Consider the following 18,079-nt stretch of genomic DNA (forward strand, 5'->3'; position numbering starts at 1 on the left):
TTTGAAGAAGGTTTGGCAGATGAGTAACTTAGCTTCCAGAACATTTTTATTAGATGGCGTACAACCTACTATAAGCAAAGGAAAATAAACGCAAGTTCCACTCTTTATCAAGTAAAAGCATAGGCGGAAAGAAACATTGAGTCCAAGAAGGACTTATAACTCCCCAAACAGCTACTCAATGTTACTCTCTGTCATGCAAGAGCAGTGAGGGCATGCACTTAATACTTTGTTGTTCCCTCCTAAAGAATTAAAGCAAAATAAAATAAAAACACTGTTCAAAGTTGCCAACAACAACAACATTAAAATTCACACGCAAAAAATACTTAGGGTCTACAACTCTATTAACACCTATACATAGTGAGGACACAGAACTTGCAGTAGCTTGACTAAATTAAGAAAAAAGGGTTAATTCTATTAAATCAAGAAAATACAACTCAAAATTAACTTGTAATATGCTTAAATACTATATTCAGCTATTTTTTTTTTTTTTTGGTGACATATTCTACTTAACCAAGACTGAATATTCAACTACTCGAACTCGATAGCCAGACTTCCACCTTAGCTAATAATACGTATATTACAATTAACACACATACTAAGGTTTGTATTAATGTCATAATCATAAACTATTTAATGTTTTGACTTCTAAAAAAAGCAAACTTATTCTTTTTTTGTTCCTTGCTGTCATCAAAAATGCAATTTTTTGGCAATTACTAAGATTTAATGACCAGTGCATGAGTAGTATTAATGTGTGCGTGGACACTTTGCCGGAAAAATAGTAAATATTTTTATGATAATTTTATAATTTTTATGATTCTCATTTATGTTACTTCCATTTTAAACTCCATTTTTTCCTTAACATTTTTTATCTTCCTAATATATTTCTTTTTTGCTCGGTTGTCATGATTTTTGTTTCAACGGTCCTAATAGTGATTCGAGCAAACATTTGATCTATCTTTATAATGAAAGTGCCCGTTTTCCCATTGGGACAAGTTCCTTTTAGCCAAAAAGACTTTCGGCAAAGTGTTTTAGGTCCGTTATAACGCACAGGCTATAATGTGTCTCAGCATTATTGCAGTAGGGAAAATCTACTCTCATTTCAGGATAACACTAGTCAACAAAATATCAACCTTTTTCTGCTGTTGTTTGAGATGCTATGTTTCGGACTGATACTAACTTGAGAATCATGCTAACCCCACATTTCTACTTGTTTGACCTACAGATATTTATTGACACATATAAATGATTAGTGGTATTTTTCGACATGAAGATTCGAATAAATATTAAGTATAGTTGTCATGTTTCCCAGATTCTGAAACTATTTTAATTATATGTGTATCTCTTTTTAAATTGGAGAAAATATCTTGAAGTTCCAAAAAAAAAAAAAAGAATAACCTTTTCTTCGATAGTCTAATAAATTTCCAATTTTTGAGCACTAAGAGGAAAATCATAGTTTGTCGTAATGTAAAGACTTTCAACTGTATAATACAAAAAAGTACCTCTTAATATTTTAATAGTTATTTAAGATTTGTTGCTTGCAGAATATTTTCGTATATTTATTAAACTATAAAAGTTTATTGATAAAATATGAAATGTTGCTCTTTGGTTATAAAAGTCGTTTTAAAACTTCTTTTTTTTCGAGGCAATATCAAGTAGAAACTTCTTAGCACAATCCAAACACAAAAATTGGTTGACTAGTGCAATTTATGAACATAACCTTAGTTAATGAAGAAGATACTTCATTTCTTCCTTAGAAATTAGAGACAATTTATGATTACACACAAAAAAATTGGAGCACTTTTTTCTTAGAAAATACTTAATAAACTATGTTGATAAAACAAGTAAATGGACAAGTAAAATAATTCATTTGTAGGTATACATAGGTCCTAAAAACAATGTTTAATGCATATTAGTGATAAGTGAGGTAATGTTGTGTGAACTGTAATAATGATCAAATCGGTTCGACTCGACTGAGTCAGTCATTTTTCACTCGTCTCAAATGTTGAGTCGATTTTCAAATTCGAAACAACTTTTTTTAATCGGCTTAAGTGATTTTTTATCACTAAACCTCATTCAATGTTTTGAGTTTTGTAGAGCTGTTATTTTAGGCTTTGTAATCAAATAACCAGATACTCAATAACCTTAGATAGTCGAGAACATTTATTTGATTAAGAGACTTATATACATCTCAATATGGACAAGAAAAAAAAATTAATAATATGTAATAGCATTTAACTTTTTACGCCTGAGTACTAATTGGTAAGTATATGTGGCATTTAGAGGGAGAGTTTTTATTATCTAACCACAAATTTGTACAGAAAAGTTCCATATCAATAAAAAGTGTATGAATTTGAAGCAATTTAATGCTACTAACATATTTAAAAAAAATTAAAATATGCCAAAAAATAATTTGGTTAATACAAAAACACTCTAATTGAGTGTAATCCGATACGAATGTCACTCTACTACGTCAATGTCTAATTATCCTTCCTTATACCAACATACCCCATCTTCTTTTAATCAGGAACAAAAACGTTGTGCACTTTTGCGTATTTTGTGCAATTTAAATGGTAAAATATACAATGTGTTTTTGGCTAAAGCGGTCGGGTGCACTACTCGCTTTGTCCAAAAATTCAGAAAACGTGTTGAATAGGAAAGTGAGGGATGATTTTCCGGAACTCTTGTGACCTGGAAGTAGCCAAAATCGTCCGATGTTCTGTTTTGTGAACAAAAAATAAAATTAGAAGACTCTAGGCCAATCAATTAATGCAATTACCGACAGCATCAACGAAACATCCTGTTTAACTGTACATCGTGTCATCAATAAAGACTTATGGTGCCACAGCTATGCACATTGCAAGGAGAAGCTTCTAACCCCGTCAAACAGGGAGAAAAAGGTCGTCGTAAACAAGGCATTGATCAAACTAAAACAGAAGCCTTCCGTGAAAGATCCTGCCTGTTTCTTCTCAGATGCTAACCATTTCTTTCAAATAGAGTTATAATTTATTTTTAGAAATTGACGATAATTCGCCAAAGAATACAAATGTAATCCACACTCCGTTTTTATAGAAATTGTTCTAGCTTGTTCTTGTGTTGACGGGTCACATATATATTATTGAGTATATGCCTTATTGATTGAATTGTTTGCATATGCTACACTGATCATTTTCACCTTTAGAACACTATTATTAATACAAGGTAATGTTCTCATTTTATTAGTAATTGGTTTGTAATCAAACACTTCACAGTCTTTCGCAAATATTTACTTAATGTTGGTTAAGTTGGAAGGGACGTTCAGCAAGTAGCGAACTCGAAGGCCTAAAAAAAATATTGACCTTAATTGATTTCATAGAGCTTATTCTGACATTAAACACACCATTTGTTTGGATTGGTAGAGGAAAGATGAATGATTTCGACTCTTTAAGTAAGTAACTATTCCTTAGACTTAGATTCCGTCTTTTTACATATTGCCCGGAGTGCAAAAGTCTTTTTGATAAAAAATTTATGGTTTTATGTGGGCTAATAATTTAAAGAACTCTAATAAATATTTAAGTAAAAATAAAAAATAAGATTTAAAAGTTTGTTTGCTTTTGCAAAAAGGAAACTAGAATCAAAATCAGTTCATACTTCATTCTTAAAATTATGAACTTCATTATATTATTACCCCAAAGACTGATTAGTGTCCTCGTTTTTCCTCGTGTTCTTTTTTTGTATAGATGAATTACATTACGATTGATTTGAAATGGTGAACATGGAGACAAACAGATTAAAAGAAAGTAAATCCGATTTATTGATATGCGTGCGCCTCAAAAAAATACCTATGAACATATTTCGGAGGGTTAGTCCTAGTTTTTCCTTATGGGCAAAATCGTTCCCCAAGTATCAACCAAGTAAATAAATAATAGGAGAAGATTCCGTGTTCATTAGTGAGAGTTTTTTTTTTTTTTTTTTTTTTTTTTTTTTGTGGTAGACCGGAAAGGCAAGTTCATCCTACGGAAAATACGTTCCTAGTCATTCCATATAATGTTCAAGTTCAAGCCCATTTTAAAAAGTTCATCTCATATTAATTAATCAATAAAGGATTTAGAACGAGGGAGATTACTACGTGAACTATGAAATTGAAGAAAATAGTTTATTTGTTTTTCGCAAATATGGAGGACTCCTCGTTGGGCTAATCCTTCATATGTTAACCGCATTGGTAAATATCCTTTAATTAATTACTCAATTGAATATTAATTGTCATCTCATTCTCATATGACGTGAGTTGAATTGATTTGACAATGGATTTGTCCGTTGGAAACTTGGAGGAAGATTATGTTGAAGAGGGTCTTCTTCCAAGATATCACTTGGAATGAATACTCTATGCAACTCAAAGTTTAGAACTAAAGTCAAAATGAATTCATAAAATGCTAGATGCAGAAATTCCAATAAATTTACAATATTACGATAAAATGAACCATTATCTAAATGGTTCTATAATAGTTGTTTATAGTTTTTCTGAAATTTTAACGATTGGAAAATTATGAATTAATAATAATAGTATGATTTATACAAATCATAAATTCGTTTACATAGTAAAAAACATCAAACATAACCCTTTAAAATAAAATTAAGTAAAAGTGCATAAAATTCATGCATATTGCATATAAAAAAACATCATAATAGAATAGTAATTACACAGTTATAAGAATATTATTAATCAAGAATGATAGATTTTACAATAAATGTATGTATTTTATGATGTAAAATCCATTTAATAATTATAAGGTGAATACTTTATTTAATCAATATTATTTATCAATTTATGTTATTATTTCATAATCATAATATAACTATATTATTTAATGAAATATATTTTATTACAAAATAAAAGAAATGATGATTACTATAAATAACAGCTTTCATATTATAATTTAAATCATATAAGTGGAATTGTTGTAATTTTTAGATGTTGATTAAATAAATCCAGTTTGAACTAAATCTTCTATCTTCTATATCCATTCACTTTACAACATTTTTAATCTAAATATCCTTTTATATAAAAATATATTTAATAAGTAACGAACATGACTATGGAGATAAATAGATGTAACATATGTCAAAAGTTATACAAATAAAATCTAGAAGAAAATATTAGCCTGTTCCGAAATGATTGAGACAGATTCGTTAGAAGGGAAAGGAAAAGAGTTAGTTAAAAAATTCAACCAGTATCAATTTTCTCATGAATTTTTCTGTTTGAAAAACATTCCATAGTTATTCAGAAAGCAAATACCAAATGCCTACATATCATATTTGTACATGTTTCTCACTTCGTCACTAAACATGGAGACACATAATTTTAGCTCTTACTTTTTGATAACCTACAAACTGGCCAAAACAGTGTCTGAGATCCACAGCAATCTCACTATTGTTTACCCTGAATCCTTTCCTTGTTGTGCAACCATCTTTCGGTGGGCTGGTGAGATCCAGGATGGTACTTTTAAGCACAAGAAAGGTGTCTCATCCGTACGTCCTTAAGAAACAAGGATACCCATCAACATCCCCCAAGTAAAGAATCATGATAAGGAACAAACCTTATTGGAGCTTTCTAAAGGTCTCAGTGGAGCTTTCTCTAGCAACCATAGCGGTTTTTAGAATCCTGCCTAATTAACACCGCTTCAAAAAACTTATCAATGTGCCGGTACCCCATTCTCTCTCTCAGGCCAACAAGGATGGGAGAGTGAAGTGCTGTAGGGCCCTGATTAAGCTCTTCCACATAGGCGATATATCAAATTTTTAATGAGTAATTTGGATCTATAAAGATCAATAATTTGGTGTATAGTTACCCAGTCCTTCTTTTGTTATTTTATAAAATAAAAAAATTGGTTGATTAGTCAAAAAATGATTCATTTTATTACATTTGGACGAAATTAAATGTGAGTATGCACCTTCTCTTCTCAAAAACCCTCCCTCTAAGTAGCAGTGCCAAGGGACAACTTTATTGATAAATCAAGCTTAGTAATTGAAGGGGTGGAAAACTAACCATGGAGGTATAACTATAAGTAATGTTTCTCCAAGCATAAAAAAAAAATAAAGGATATTAGAACTTTCTCTTGTAAACATACAAGTATACATATTTACATTTGAATAGAGTGTGCAAACATCAACCACTAGAAGACGTTTGCAGCTTTTCCTTCTTTGTAATGGACGTATATTATTGCTGTACATAGTGGTTTCAATAGTAAGTCTTGAGAGGTGAGTAAGAGGAGCCAAGAGACATGTCAGAGGATATAAATTCCGAGGAAATAATCAATAAACAAAGAGCAGGTATTCTTACACATCTTGATTAATTATATTTATGTTGAAGCTTTAAAAGTTGAATTAAAGTTATTTTTTGTAGTGTTGTGTAGGTTTTTATTGAGGACTGAAGACCGCTGTCCCGTCTAGTTCAGTTTATGTCTGGTCCAGTTATTCCTGAATAGCAATCACTATACTTATAAAATTCGATCCTCAATGACTCCATTCAATTTTTTTTATCACTTCCAGTACTGACAGTACCTTACTTTTTTTTCAATTCCGTCTTAAGTAATTTTTTCTAGACCAATTTGAACTGACATGTTTCGGTCCGCTCTCACTTGTTATTCAAAACAATGAATTGCCCCCGCTCAAGAATTTTGAGCTGCACTCGGAGCGCTGATCACTAAGGCTTTGATTCTAAAAAGCAAATTTTGGCTCAGAACTTCCAAAAATTGTTGACATATTTGTCGAGTAAATGGATTCTGGATCTTGAAGTATGTCAATAATGGCTATTTGTTTTAAATAATCATAAAGAATTGAGTCAATAAATATTTTTTTTAAATTCATAATTAATCATTGATATTATTGTTATTATTCAGAAAGTTTCAAAATTCAACTTACATTTAAGTTCCGAATGTTTTTTTTATATTGTCTGCAACATAGAAATATAACATATAATAATCTAATAACATATTTTTAATACATATTATTGTCAGATATATAACAAAAATAAGCAATAGAGGGGTATACAATGTATGTCTATAATTTTACCGTGAACATTTTTGCCGCCGGTAATTTTTCCGCGTACACTTTCGAAATTGGTAATTTCGCCTCTTTAAGATTTTGCCGTATTACATATTCGCTGCCTTTTTATTATTTATATATCAAATACGAATATCTGTGGTTGTGGGTATTTTTGGCCGGGAATTACGCCCAAACTAATATATAGATTTTGCTTGAAATTTTTCACGAAGCTTTTTAAAGCTCCCAAAATAGTTCTGGTAACTATTTTTTGGCTTTCAGCCTTTAAGTAGCACTTTTCACTTGTAGTCTCTTTTGTTTCATTACAAAACGGGCAAATACTCCTCTGTTCTTGCTGTATGTCACACTGTATCTTTGCACACTATTTTTTAAAGGAGATTATAAGATTAAGAGAAAAAGAAGAAGAGGAGTGAATAAGACATTAATATACAAAATACAGGAATGATGGTTCAACTTGAATATTTTTTCTTCTATAAACTTTATAATCTCCTTTTTAAAAAAGCAAATGGTGTCAGAATTAATTTTAATTTTTTTATAATGTCCGGGCAACACACGGTAAACCAACTCTATCTTCTTCTTTTTTTTTTTTAACGTTGCCAAACCAAAATATAGGTAGAATAATTTTTAAGATATTATAGTCTTTATTTTTTGTTTTATATACAGCAGTTCAGTTCTTAATTAATTTTAATTTCTTAATGTCCCGGGCAATGCCCTGTAAACCTACTCCAGTTTATACTATAGGTTCAAACTTTACCCCTAGTGTTTACTATTGTAATCAGTCGAGATATAAATCTGAAGAGGAAGAAAAATGCAATATAGTAAGAAAATAAAGAAGGAATAGTCTTTTTATAAGGACGAAGGAGTCAGAAATCCAAGATCATGAGTCTATTTCGAAAGGACTAGTTGACTATTGGTACCTTACTTGTAGTCATGATCTTATTTGATGCTTGAAAAAATGCCCGAAACTTCATGGATGGAAAGAAAGGAATGCTTCAACATTAAAGACTAAATGTGAAGTACGAACCTATAATATAAAAACATTTTAAGACGTCGAATATGTAATGTAGAAAAATCTTCAAGAGTCAAAATAACAAAACAAGGCAAAAATGTACGTAGCAAAATTACCTAGAACCATATTATTTATAGACACAGAGGTCAATGTACTTTCTATTTGTTGGTTCAACTTTGACATGTAATAGTTCACATTTTCCTTTGTTATGAATAAAACAAAGGGTTGTTATGGTTATAAGATTTGGTTGGTTAGGTCCTCCAAACGGCTTACATTAACAACAATAGGGATGGGACGATACGCTAAGCCAACGGTTCGGTACTAAATACGGTACGCGTTTTGGTACGCAACTTTGTAAAATGTTTTTTTTTGTATAGAATTAATGTAATTTTTCAATTTTTTCTTTAATAATTTATTTTCTGTACAAATAAACTTAACTTCGTTAAAAACAAACAAAGCTTTACATAAAGCATATTTCATGCGACAAATGCAATATACCCATGGTTGAATTATGTGAAAAAATATTCCAAAATGGCATATATGCAGTTAAACTTAGACTGCCGAAAATTATTTTAAAATCCCCCAACCAGTTAATGAGATATGGCACTTTTTAAAATCTTAAGCACTGGGTAACACTCACATATGAAAAAAAATTTAATCGCTGATTTTAGAGGTCATACTTATGATAGAAGTATCTTTTTTTTTTTTTAATTTGAAATTAGATGTCTTTCCGTGTAAAGAGCTATAATTATAAATAGGTATAATTAGTGTAAAACTAAGGGAAAACAATAATTTTCAATGTTTTAATGTTTCGAGAGGCGAATCTTTGGGGCACATTTTGAGGATGAAGGATTTAATGAAATTTAAAAAAAAAAAATATTTTTGATTTCTTCAAGAGTTTTTATTTTTTTTTTTGTTTATGTTAGTAACTTCCTTCAACTTTAATAAGACCATGCAAATTTAATGTAATTTTGGGTTTATAATTATTCATGAATTTATATTTTTTACAAAAAGATGAGCTTGTCTACATTTTCCGATAATAAAAAGAACGATTAGCAGTCGAATATTGCCAACTGTCAAAAAGATTATTTCGCTTGATACTGATGTATTTATAGTTGTGAGGTATCGACAAGCCTATTTGGAAACATTAAAAAAATTATTTAAATTATCCCTTCACCTGACAACTGGGTTTTTGTCAACTGGGATGTATTTTATTTAGTTTGTACGTCATTATCTCTTTTTTTATTAACAAGTACATAAATAATTATTCCTTATATAAAAAGATGCTTATGGATTAAAATCTTACCTCAGAATCTAAATCTATTAATTAAAAAAAAAGAAAATAATCAAATTTTTATCGTCAAAATATTTAATATGTGATTATATATATGTACGGTCGTACTGCAAGGAAGGTAAAAACGTACCGAACTGAACCACGGTACAATCCTGTACTGTACCAGTCCTAAACATCACTGACGTCAAAGAAAAGGCTCTATTGATAAATTTTTCAATTGAGGTATTTTATAACAAAGCTTTTCCATGGTATTCATTTTTATCGAATAATCACATTAGATATAGTTGATTTGATAGTTTTCTAATTTTTATTTTATATTTGTGATGGGACGATTAATCAGAACCGGGAATCGAAGAACTGTTTTTTTTTCTGGAATCGGCATCGAGAGAATAATGTTTCATTTGCTATTCCGATTCTTATTTATTTCTGATATTTCACTATTTATTACCTTTCTAAGTTATTAAAAAATATAGAACCCCCACGCAAAATTAAGGAATTTTTAGAAAAAAATTTTGAAAAATTTATTTTTTGAGAACAACTGCAGATTTTTGATATTTTCCAAAAAATTTAATATTGATATTTTTTGTGAGTGTGAACGCTGTAGATTTTTGAACTTTTATGAACAAAAAAATCAATTTTTTTTTGAGAAAAGTGTATCTGTATGCCGGGTTTTGAATTTTTTTATAAAAAATCTAATTTTTTATAAATAGATGGGATTTTTTTTTTTTTAAATTTAATATCAAATTGTAAATTAGAATTTTTTTTTTAAGTTTAATATTCAAAATTTTATTTGTCAAATTTCAAAAAAAAACTGTAATATCAGTAATTTAATTTTCAATTTTTTTTTTCACAAAATCTAAACGCCCCCCTTAAATATAATCCTGTGCACTTCCCTGATAGCCAAATTGTACTTTTCACAATTATTTAAATATTAAAGAATCCGAATCAGCATCGGGAATAGAGACAAGAATCGCATAGGCATTGGGATTTTTGTTTTTGAATTGTCCCATCGCTAATGTATATATTTGTTAGTATGATCATGCCCTATTAACATAACTATTCGTCATTTTATGTATGTATAGAAATCGAACGTCTTGGAACACCCCTCATAACAACAACCCAAGAATGGCATTATCTTACAGGACAATCAAATCCCGATACAAAAGTAAAGAGATTTGGCTGTCAGCGAGTCAATCTTCGTCCCTTGAAAGACAATCAAGTACTTTTAGCGGATATCTATGTCTCCTGGTATGGTCCTTGCACAGCAATCGAAGCGCATTTGAAGAGATTACGGATGTCTTCCATCGAGAAGCCAGAGGCATTGTATTTAGCTAAAGTTTGCTGTGATGACATACAAGACTTGCGTGTTTTTAAAGACGATCCAAGGCCCACTTTTCTATTTTGGGCTAGAGGTAAACCTGTTGCAATGCTTCGAGGAATAAATCGGCCTTTACTTACTAAATTAGTTCTGCAAGTATGACGTGTAGAGGGATCACTATTTTTGAAGGAAAATAGTATGCAGGTTCGAGCCCATTTACCACTCTGTTAGTGAACATTCTTTTTCTGACGTAGTTAACTTAAATATTAAGCGAATTTTATTTTTTGATACACATATGAAGTTGACTCAAAATTATGCTTATTAATCATGTCAACATTCGATTTGGGTATCAACAAGATATAATTTCTGATTATTATAGTTGTAAAATTATTATTTCAATTTCAATAAAAACCCCTATGTAATATTAATTACTTTTAACAAACTTTTGGTACTAAAAATATACTCATTAACTTTGATGTGATTGTTTGTGATATATGGGATAGCAGCTGATATTATATTTGTTGCTATGTGGATGCCTTAAATGGAAAAAAAGGAAATAGAAATAGCAAAAGAACGAATTAAAAGTGAATAAATTAATCAAATTCACTAAACCTTGATTAAAACTTTCAAAATATGCGAATAGTTGAATATATATTCTGAAAGATGTTTCGTGAGCATATTAATACTGTTTCCAGCATTAAAATCTTTTACTAACAGATTAAAAGTAATTTTATCCAAATTAGAGTGTAGAAAATATTAATTCACTAACGAAGGATTAAGGTTTGGATGGGGGTAGGTCTAAGAATTAAAGATATAGTTTTGGCTTCTCCCTAAGTCTTTTTCAAAACTCGCCACGGCCATTTTAATGTTTTGTCTAATTATCGTATGAGGTTGCGAGGATATACCTAAAGATTTTAGGTGTACCCCAAACAAATTTTCTTTACAGAACAACAATAAAAAGTTAACAAGACAAATTGATGATTCCAACATTATAAAAAATTCAATAATCAACTTTCAAGATATCTCAGGAAAAAAGCATTTTGTTTAGTTCAGATAAAAATATATTAAGATTTGCAAGCAAAACTTTCAGAAATCATTGATTATTTTGTAATTTATTCAATTATTTTGCTTAAGTTGCCTTTTGACATCAACATAGTAAAATATAATTCGTAGCACATCTAAAACCAATAGGTATATCCGTTTTGTAACCTCATACTAAAATGAGTATTAATCTTTTAAGACCATGACACGTTTTGAAAAGACTTCGAGTAAACCCAAAAATATATATTGTTCTAATTCTTGTACATTTATTACTCCATTAAATAGGTACCATGCATGACACTATTTCATTCCAAAAATAGTGATCACTTTTATGATGTGCCCTATAATTATTAAATTTGTTGTTGCATTTGAATCATCGTATTGCTTTATTATCGATAGGAAGTTGATATGGAAATTAAAGGATTGATTCGAGATTCTGACCATATAATAGACTATTCATCAGAATCGGCAATTCAGTGTCAAAGTAGTTTAGCAGAAATGGCCCAAGATGAATTTACTCATAGTATTGGTTGTGGAAAAACAGACAAACTCTCCACATTGTTTCAAGATGGATTGATCGAAATTCCAGACGAGAAGGGTAAGATTGTTTATTATATCGTATGTTTACACCTAAAGAACTTATTTTTTGGGAATTAAAACCTAAGAACACTGCATCATATATTGTTCTTCAAGCCTCCACAATTTTCTTTATAAAAAAATAAAGAGGATTGATGATTTAATAATCTTGGTAGAAGAAAATGCCACGCAGAGATAAATTTATAATTACATAAGCAATTTGAAATAAAGAAGCGAATATTTATATTCAATTATAAATATTTGTAAATAGTAAACATTCCATGATAATGTCCCATCAACAACAAAAGAGTTAATTGTAAAGGTATACGGTAAAATGATTGTAGTAAAAAGGTTGGGGAAAGAAAATCGTGGTGTGCATTATGATTGTGAGACAAAACTATTGTGGCTAATGTCATTGTGAAGAAATCATTGTAAGGCTTGATTGTGAGTAATTTCATTGCAAGACAATATTATGGTGAATAATTTGATTGCAATTACATATATTATTTTCGGATAATTAAATTGTGGAATGATGAAAAAATCCATGTACGCCGCTTCTCTGACCGGCATGGACCCCTTCTGCTATCCAAAAATACACCTTGTCCTCAGGTTGTACAGGCGAAGTGCTGAGCCCCAACCCAGTTAAAACTTAATTGCCACAATGTTTCTAAGCCTTTAGGAATCATTATCAAATGGTATGATACAACCTGGCCTGCGGGTTGTGCAGGTGAAGTACTGGGCTCCAAGGGAGGTTAAATTTATCAAGGGACACTTCTAATATACCAAAATACAGTTCGGATCACAGTTAGCGCAAGTGAACTGATGGGCTCTAAACCAGGTTAAATTTTTCCAATGCTGCTTTTCTGAGCCTCAAGAACCCCTTGTAATATATCATAATCAGAGTTGAGTAGTTTGTAATGAAAAAACTAGATCTAAAAATTAGAAAAATAAAAAAAAGGTGGATGCGTGTGCTCTTTCTCCTTTTTCGCTCAATATTTAATAGGTCGTTTGGGTGTTAGCATCTCCCTCTGAGAGAAGAATTATCGCCTATGTTTGGTGTAAATTGATTTAAAAATCAAAAATAAAGTAGTTTTATATGAATTTAAATGTAATTACAATATTTTCTCTGGACTAACGTTACTCTAAATGTAGAAAGTTCTCCTTTTCATAGAAGTAATTCCTTTTTTCCACCCAGAATCATATAATAGGCAGCTGATATTAAAAAAGGTCTTAATTCAGTAGTACCAATTGTCTCACTCCCCCCTTCTCCGCGCATTTTTACATATAATCAACCCAGGTTCACGTGTTGTGCAGGTGAACTGTAGTGCCCCTATGCAAGCTAACTTTCTCATGCACTGCTTCCATGAGCATCAAGAACCCTTCTAACTATCCAAAATACAGTTCAGTCAACGGATAGTCAAGGTGAAATTCTTCCAGCGCCACTTTTCTAAGCCTCAATGACCCCTTTTAATATCCTATAATACACTCCGGCTCAGATAATTTACATACACATCTGTGGATTGGAATGTATTTTAAGATATTACAAGGCGTCATTGATTGCTCAAGGAAGTGGCCGTAGAGAAATTTACCCTCCCTTGAGGCCCCCTAGTTCAACTGCAGAACTTTTCGATCCGGAAGGGGGGATGTTGTGGTATATTAAATTGGGTCTTTATCATACAATAGTTTTATCGGTCGAGTATAATATAAACTGCAAGGAAATTGCACACGATAATGAATTTACTCACAATCATATTCCTTACAAGGATCTTGCTTCACGATGATATTACCCTCAACAATTTTGATTTACATTGATAATGTACAGAACGATTTTTACCCCACAGCCATAAATCCCCAAAGATTTTGTCCACAACCTTTTTACCACTATCCTTTTATAGTGAAAAAATCGTAAAATCGAGAAACGAAAAACCTAAAGTCAACTAAAAAGTTAGTGTTGAAAAATTAATAACGCATTTTTTTCATTTTTCAAAGCACTTTAAAAAAAAAACGAAGATCTCATAATATACATAAAGGACAAAAATGCTTTATTTTTCATTTTTTTCATGTTAAATAATCATCTGAGGGGATAATCAAAATAAAACTATCAAAAGATTGTTAACTCTTATCAAATTGTTGTTACTTATAATTTACTTTATTTTGACTATAATTGATATTTTTCAAGAAAAAAGTGGTAACTATAGACATTTTAAGGGCTATTTGTAGCCTCTTAACTATCATCAATATAGCTTAAACCTTATATGTATTCATTTTTGGATAACATTTTGAGAAGACAAAAAATAAGAATAACTGTAGATTGGCACAAGGGAGCCAAATTACTTTTGTTAACATGATCAGAATATAATAAACGTATTAGATCGGGGAGCGATGGGAAAACTCCTAAACTCTGCCCATACTCTTGTGTATACGTTAAAGATAGGATGGATCCACATTTTTGGAGATCCAGGTCGGTTCAGATCTTTTGACGTACATATTTCAATAAATTTTGGGTACACGAACATTCAGATAGAGATCCGAAATAAAAATTAGTCTGATTCTTGTCCTGAATTTTATGAACATTTTACCCAAAGTTTGGACCTAAATAGAATAGGATCTGAATGAAGGTTACATTTGTACTGATGCCGAAACAATGAACAACTCCAAGTTAATATTATTTGAACATAATCATTGGTTAATATAGGAATCATTGTTTTAATACTATTGAACACGTCTTTACTTTATTGTATCTCGCAACCTATCCTTCATTAAGAAGGAGAAAAAAAAGGCCCAAAATCAGTTGGTCGTAAGCCAATTCTACTAACTTTAAAATTATTATTGTTCACAGCTTAATAAGAACTCAATCAAATCTAACCAATTAAAATTAAGAACACTGATTAGAGGATAAAGAAGAATAAATATTTTATTTTTGTCCTAATGAGTTAACGCCGTGTGGAATAACATCACGATTAGTATTGGATCGCACTAGAAAACTAGAAGGATTCCAGTCCTATCAGTCCGGTCCTAACAAAATTTGTCAGTTCTAGGACCTGTCTTTATCGTTCTTTCGTAGAAACTACAACAGCTGAAATGACATAGTTACAACTAACTACGTCATTTGAGTCGCTGTAGTTACACCATAATTCATAACCGCTTTATAAGAGACTAGAACCTGTAGGAGATGTCTGACTAGAACGTATCATTTTATGTTCTGACTAGCATTCATTATTTTCTTATTTCTTATATACTTCAATCCAAGTGAAGAAAACAAATAGATAGCTAGGACCGTAGGACTGAAAGACCGATGTATCAGTCCTTAGGACCATTGAATGGTAATAAAGATCGGACTAGAAAAAAGACTGAAGGGGGAGGGAGAGAGACTGATCCAGCACGATGCAATTGGTCATGTAGATGTGACTCTAAGCAATAATTAAAATAAATAGAGATGCTACATTCGATGAATATAATATCTTATTTTTTATAACTCTAATTAAATTATTTCGTAATACCTAAAGCTTTTTAAGATCTGGATCCTTAAATCTTTTTTTATGATCCGTAAAAGTTCGAGTACCGAATACCGGTTTGGATCTGGGATTCCGAATCTTTTCCGAAAAATTCAACTTTGCTAATACCGTACCTGTGCACTTCGAATCCTGATCCAAAACTCATCCCATCTCTAGTACATGTACGATAGATGTTGGAATATACCTTTATCTCCTTTGAGTTCTAATTTATTGTCAATTACTAACTTTAATTAATTAATGTATCTTTTCAGATAACTCTTTGAACAAAAAAATAGAATATACACCAGAGGTTGAAGAGGAACAAATGGATCCTAATAGAGAAAGTAAGCCGCATCAAGAGGACTCTATTGAAGGATGTGATAAACTTTCAGAAGACGAGGACGAGAGGATAGTTATAAATGAGAATGATGACCAAATTAAGAAGGAACAGGACGACACCCAAGATAGAGAAAATGAAGATGAGTCACTTGAGTCCAATAACAACAATATATCTACAAATGAGGACATAGAGAATGTGAAAAAAATGATGAATCTGAAGAAAAGCAAATTTAAAAATAAAGTTCGGAAGAAAATTCTTAGAAACAAAAATGGATCTAATAAGTTCTTCTCCGGACTTGAGTCAGATATCATTGAGGAGGAGGGCGAAGAAGAAGAAGAGAACGAAGACTTATCTAAAAATAAAGATGGGACACTGGATATTCAATCAGAGCATGGGTTTCAAAAAGTTCGCAAGAAAAAAAAGAAAATGGAGACTGCGCTTTTAAAAGAGATCCTTGATACCAAAGTCCTAAACAAAAGACATTAACTATTCATGACTATAATGTGTGTGTATATAAAACAAGTTTAGCTAATAAATAGATCCATAAAACATAAATTCCACATAAAGAATCAAACTTTAATATTTAAATAATAACCATTTTGTTCTTCATCTTTAAATATGTTGACGGAAGATTTATAAAATTTGTAGCACCAAACCTTTCATTAAACGCTTCAAAATTGGATTTTTTTTTCTTTTTAAAAATCATATAAAATTGCAATCTTACTATTGGGTCTTTATCAAAATAAATCAAGTTTTTAAAAGCTAGTTTAGGTCAAAAATTAAATCGATCATTTGTGCATCATTGACAATTTTTTTTTCTTTCTTTAATTACTATGTTACATAATATAATAAATCATAAAACTAAGTAACAGAATAATATATTCGTATTATAATGAAAATAAGAAAATATACTGCAAGGTCAGTACATTAATCTTAATACATATTTCATATGCCTTATTTGGCTTATTAAACGATCAACATAGTTAGGAAAATTCCAATGAATGACAGATAAAAACCGGTTCCAAGGATCGACAGCCTTAAGAGCCGGTCCTAAGTACTTATAGAGCCGTTTCTAAGACTGGACCGGTCCGAACAAAAAAGAACCCACACAACAGTAATAAAATACAAAGCAATACGTGCAGACTAAAAAAATAACAAACAAATAACTAAACAGTCTACTAACACAAAAACATACAGCGGATTTTGTAGTCAGCCGTCAATTAATCATCTTTTTCCCCAAATGAGTGTTCTGAACGTTGATTGGTTGAATTCGAATTAGCTATGAACCATTTAATGGTTGAGGAGAATGTAGGTTTTTTTTTTTTTTTTTATATAACGTTAAGGAAACGGGAGGAGATACAATGAAGGTTAATGAACAAAAACAACTCATGTTCAGGTGGGGTTCCACTAGTTATCCTCTACCAGGATCTCAGCATTTCTCCGTGGCTTGAGCGCACAAAATATATATATTATCTACAAGGTGGTGTGAGTTTCTATACCCTGGGATAATATAAGTATAGATTGCCAGAGGGTGGAGGTGTCTCCTCTGTGTTAACATCATAACCATCATTCAGGAAGCTGTATTATTGGGTTACAAGACGGTGCCACTCTCTGTCGTCTTATTTATAAACAACCATTAGTACATAACGGCCTTTTTGACGCTACGTTAGCTTTATTGTATCTCTCAGCCTTTCCTCTAAAAAGAACGAGAAAAAGTGGCACATTTTCGGCAGATTTACTTGAAAATTTGGCTTAAATTGTCCATATGAATGTAGAAAAAGCACTTATTTGATATATCTGCCTTGATTGTGTCCCAAAAGGAGGATCAGTCATTGACGAGGTAGCTCCTTGACATGCTGGTCATTGTCTCGGATGAAGACAATAAGAGAGTCATAGAGAGAGAGATGATGTGTTCGATTTGTTTTAGATTCAACGTAGCCTCAGACAAAATTATCAATCGGATTAATAT

The 18,079-nt window shown here is 31.0% G+C and overlaps 1 protein-coding gene across 1 annotated transcript; it reads left to right on the top strand.

Moving 5' to 3' along the window:
- Nucleotides 1-6,172: 6,172 nt before the first annotated feature.
- LOC121125570 (uncharacterized) lies at nucleotides 6,173-16,680 on the top strand. The gene is made up of 4 exons (XM_040720766.2): nucleotides 6,173-6,306; nucleotides 10,424-10,815; nucleotides 12,100-12,298; nucleotides 16,043-16,680. The coding sequence occupies exons 1-4, from the start codon at nucleotides 6,258-6,260 to the stop codon at nucleotides 16,594-16,596; spliced, it is 1,194 nt and encodes a 397-aa protein (XP_040576700.1). The 5' UTR covers nucleotides 6,173-6,257; the 3' UTR covers nucleotides 16,597-16,680.
- The last annotated feature ends 1,399 nt before the right edge of the window (nucleotides 16,681-18,079 follow it).

The sequence above is a fragment of the Lepeophtheirus salmonis genome, chromosome 10, assembly GCF_016086655.4.
Source record: "Lepeophtheirus salmonis chromosome 10, UVic_Lsal_1.4, whole genome shotgun sequence".
Classification (NCBI taxonomy): domain Eukaryota; kingdom Metazoa; phylum Arthropoda; class Copepoda; order Siphonostomatoida; family Caligidae; genus Lepeophtheirus; species Lepeophtheirus salmonis.

Excerpts from the sequence above, each read along its gene's own strand:
- LOC121125570 (XM_040720766.2), top strand. The coding sequence starts at position 6,258 with ATGTCAGAGGATATAAATTCCGAGGAAATAATCAATAAACAAAGAGCA. Across the intron at positions 10,816-12,099 it reads TTACTAAATTAGTTCTGCAA|GAAGTTGATATGGAAATTAA; the intron begins GTATGACGTGTA and ends TATTATCGATAG. Across the intron at positions 12,299-16,042 it reads CGAAATTCCAGACGAGAAGG|ATAACTCTTTGAACAAAAAA; the intron begins GTAAGATTGTTT and ends GTATCTTTTCAG.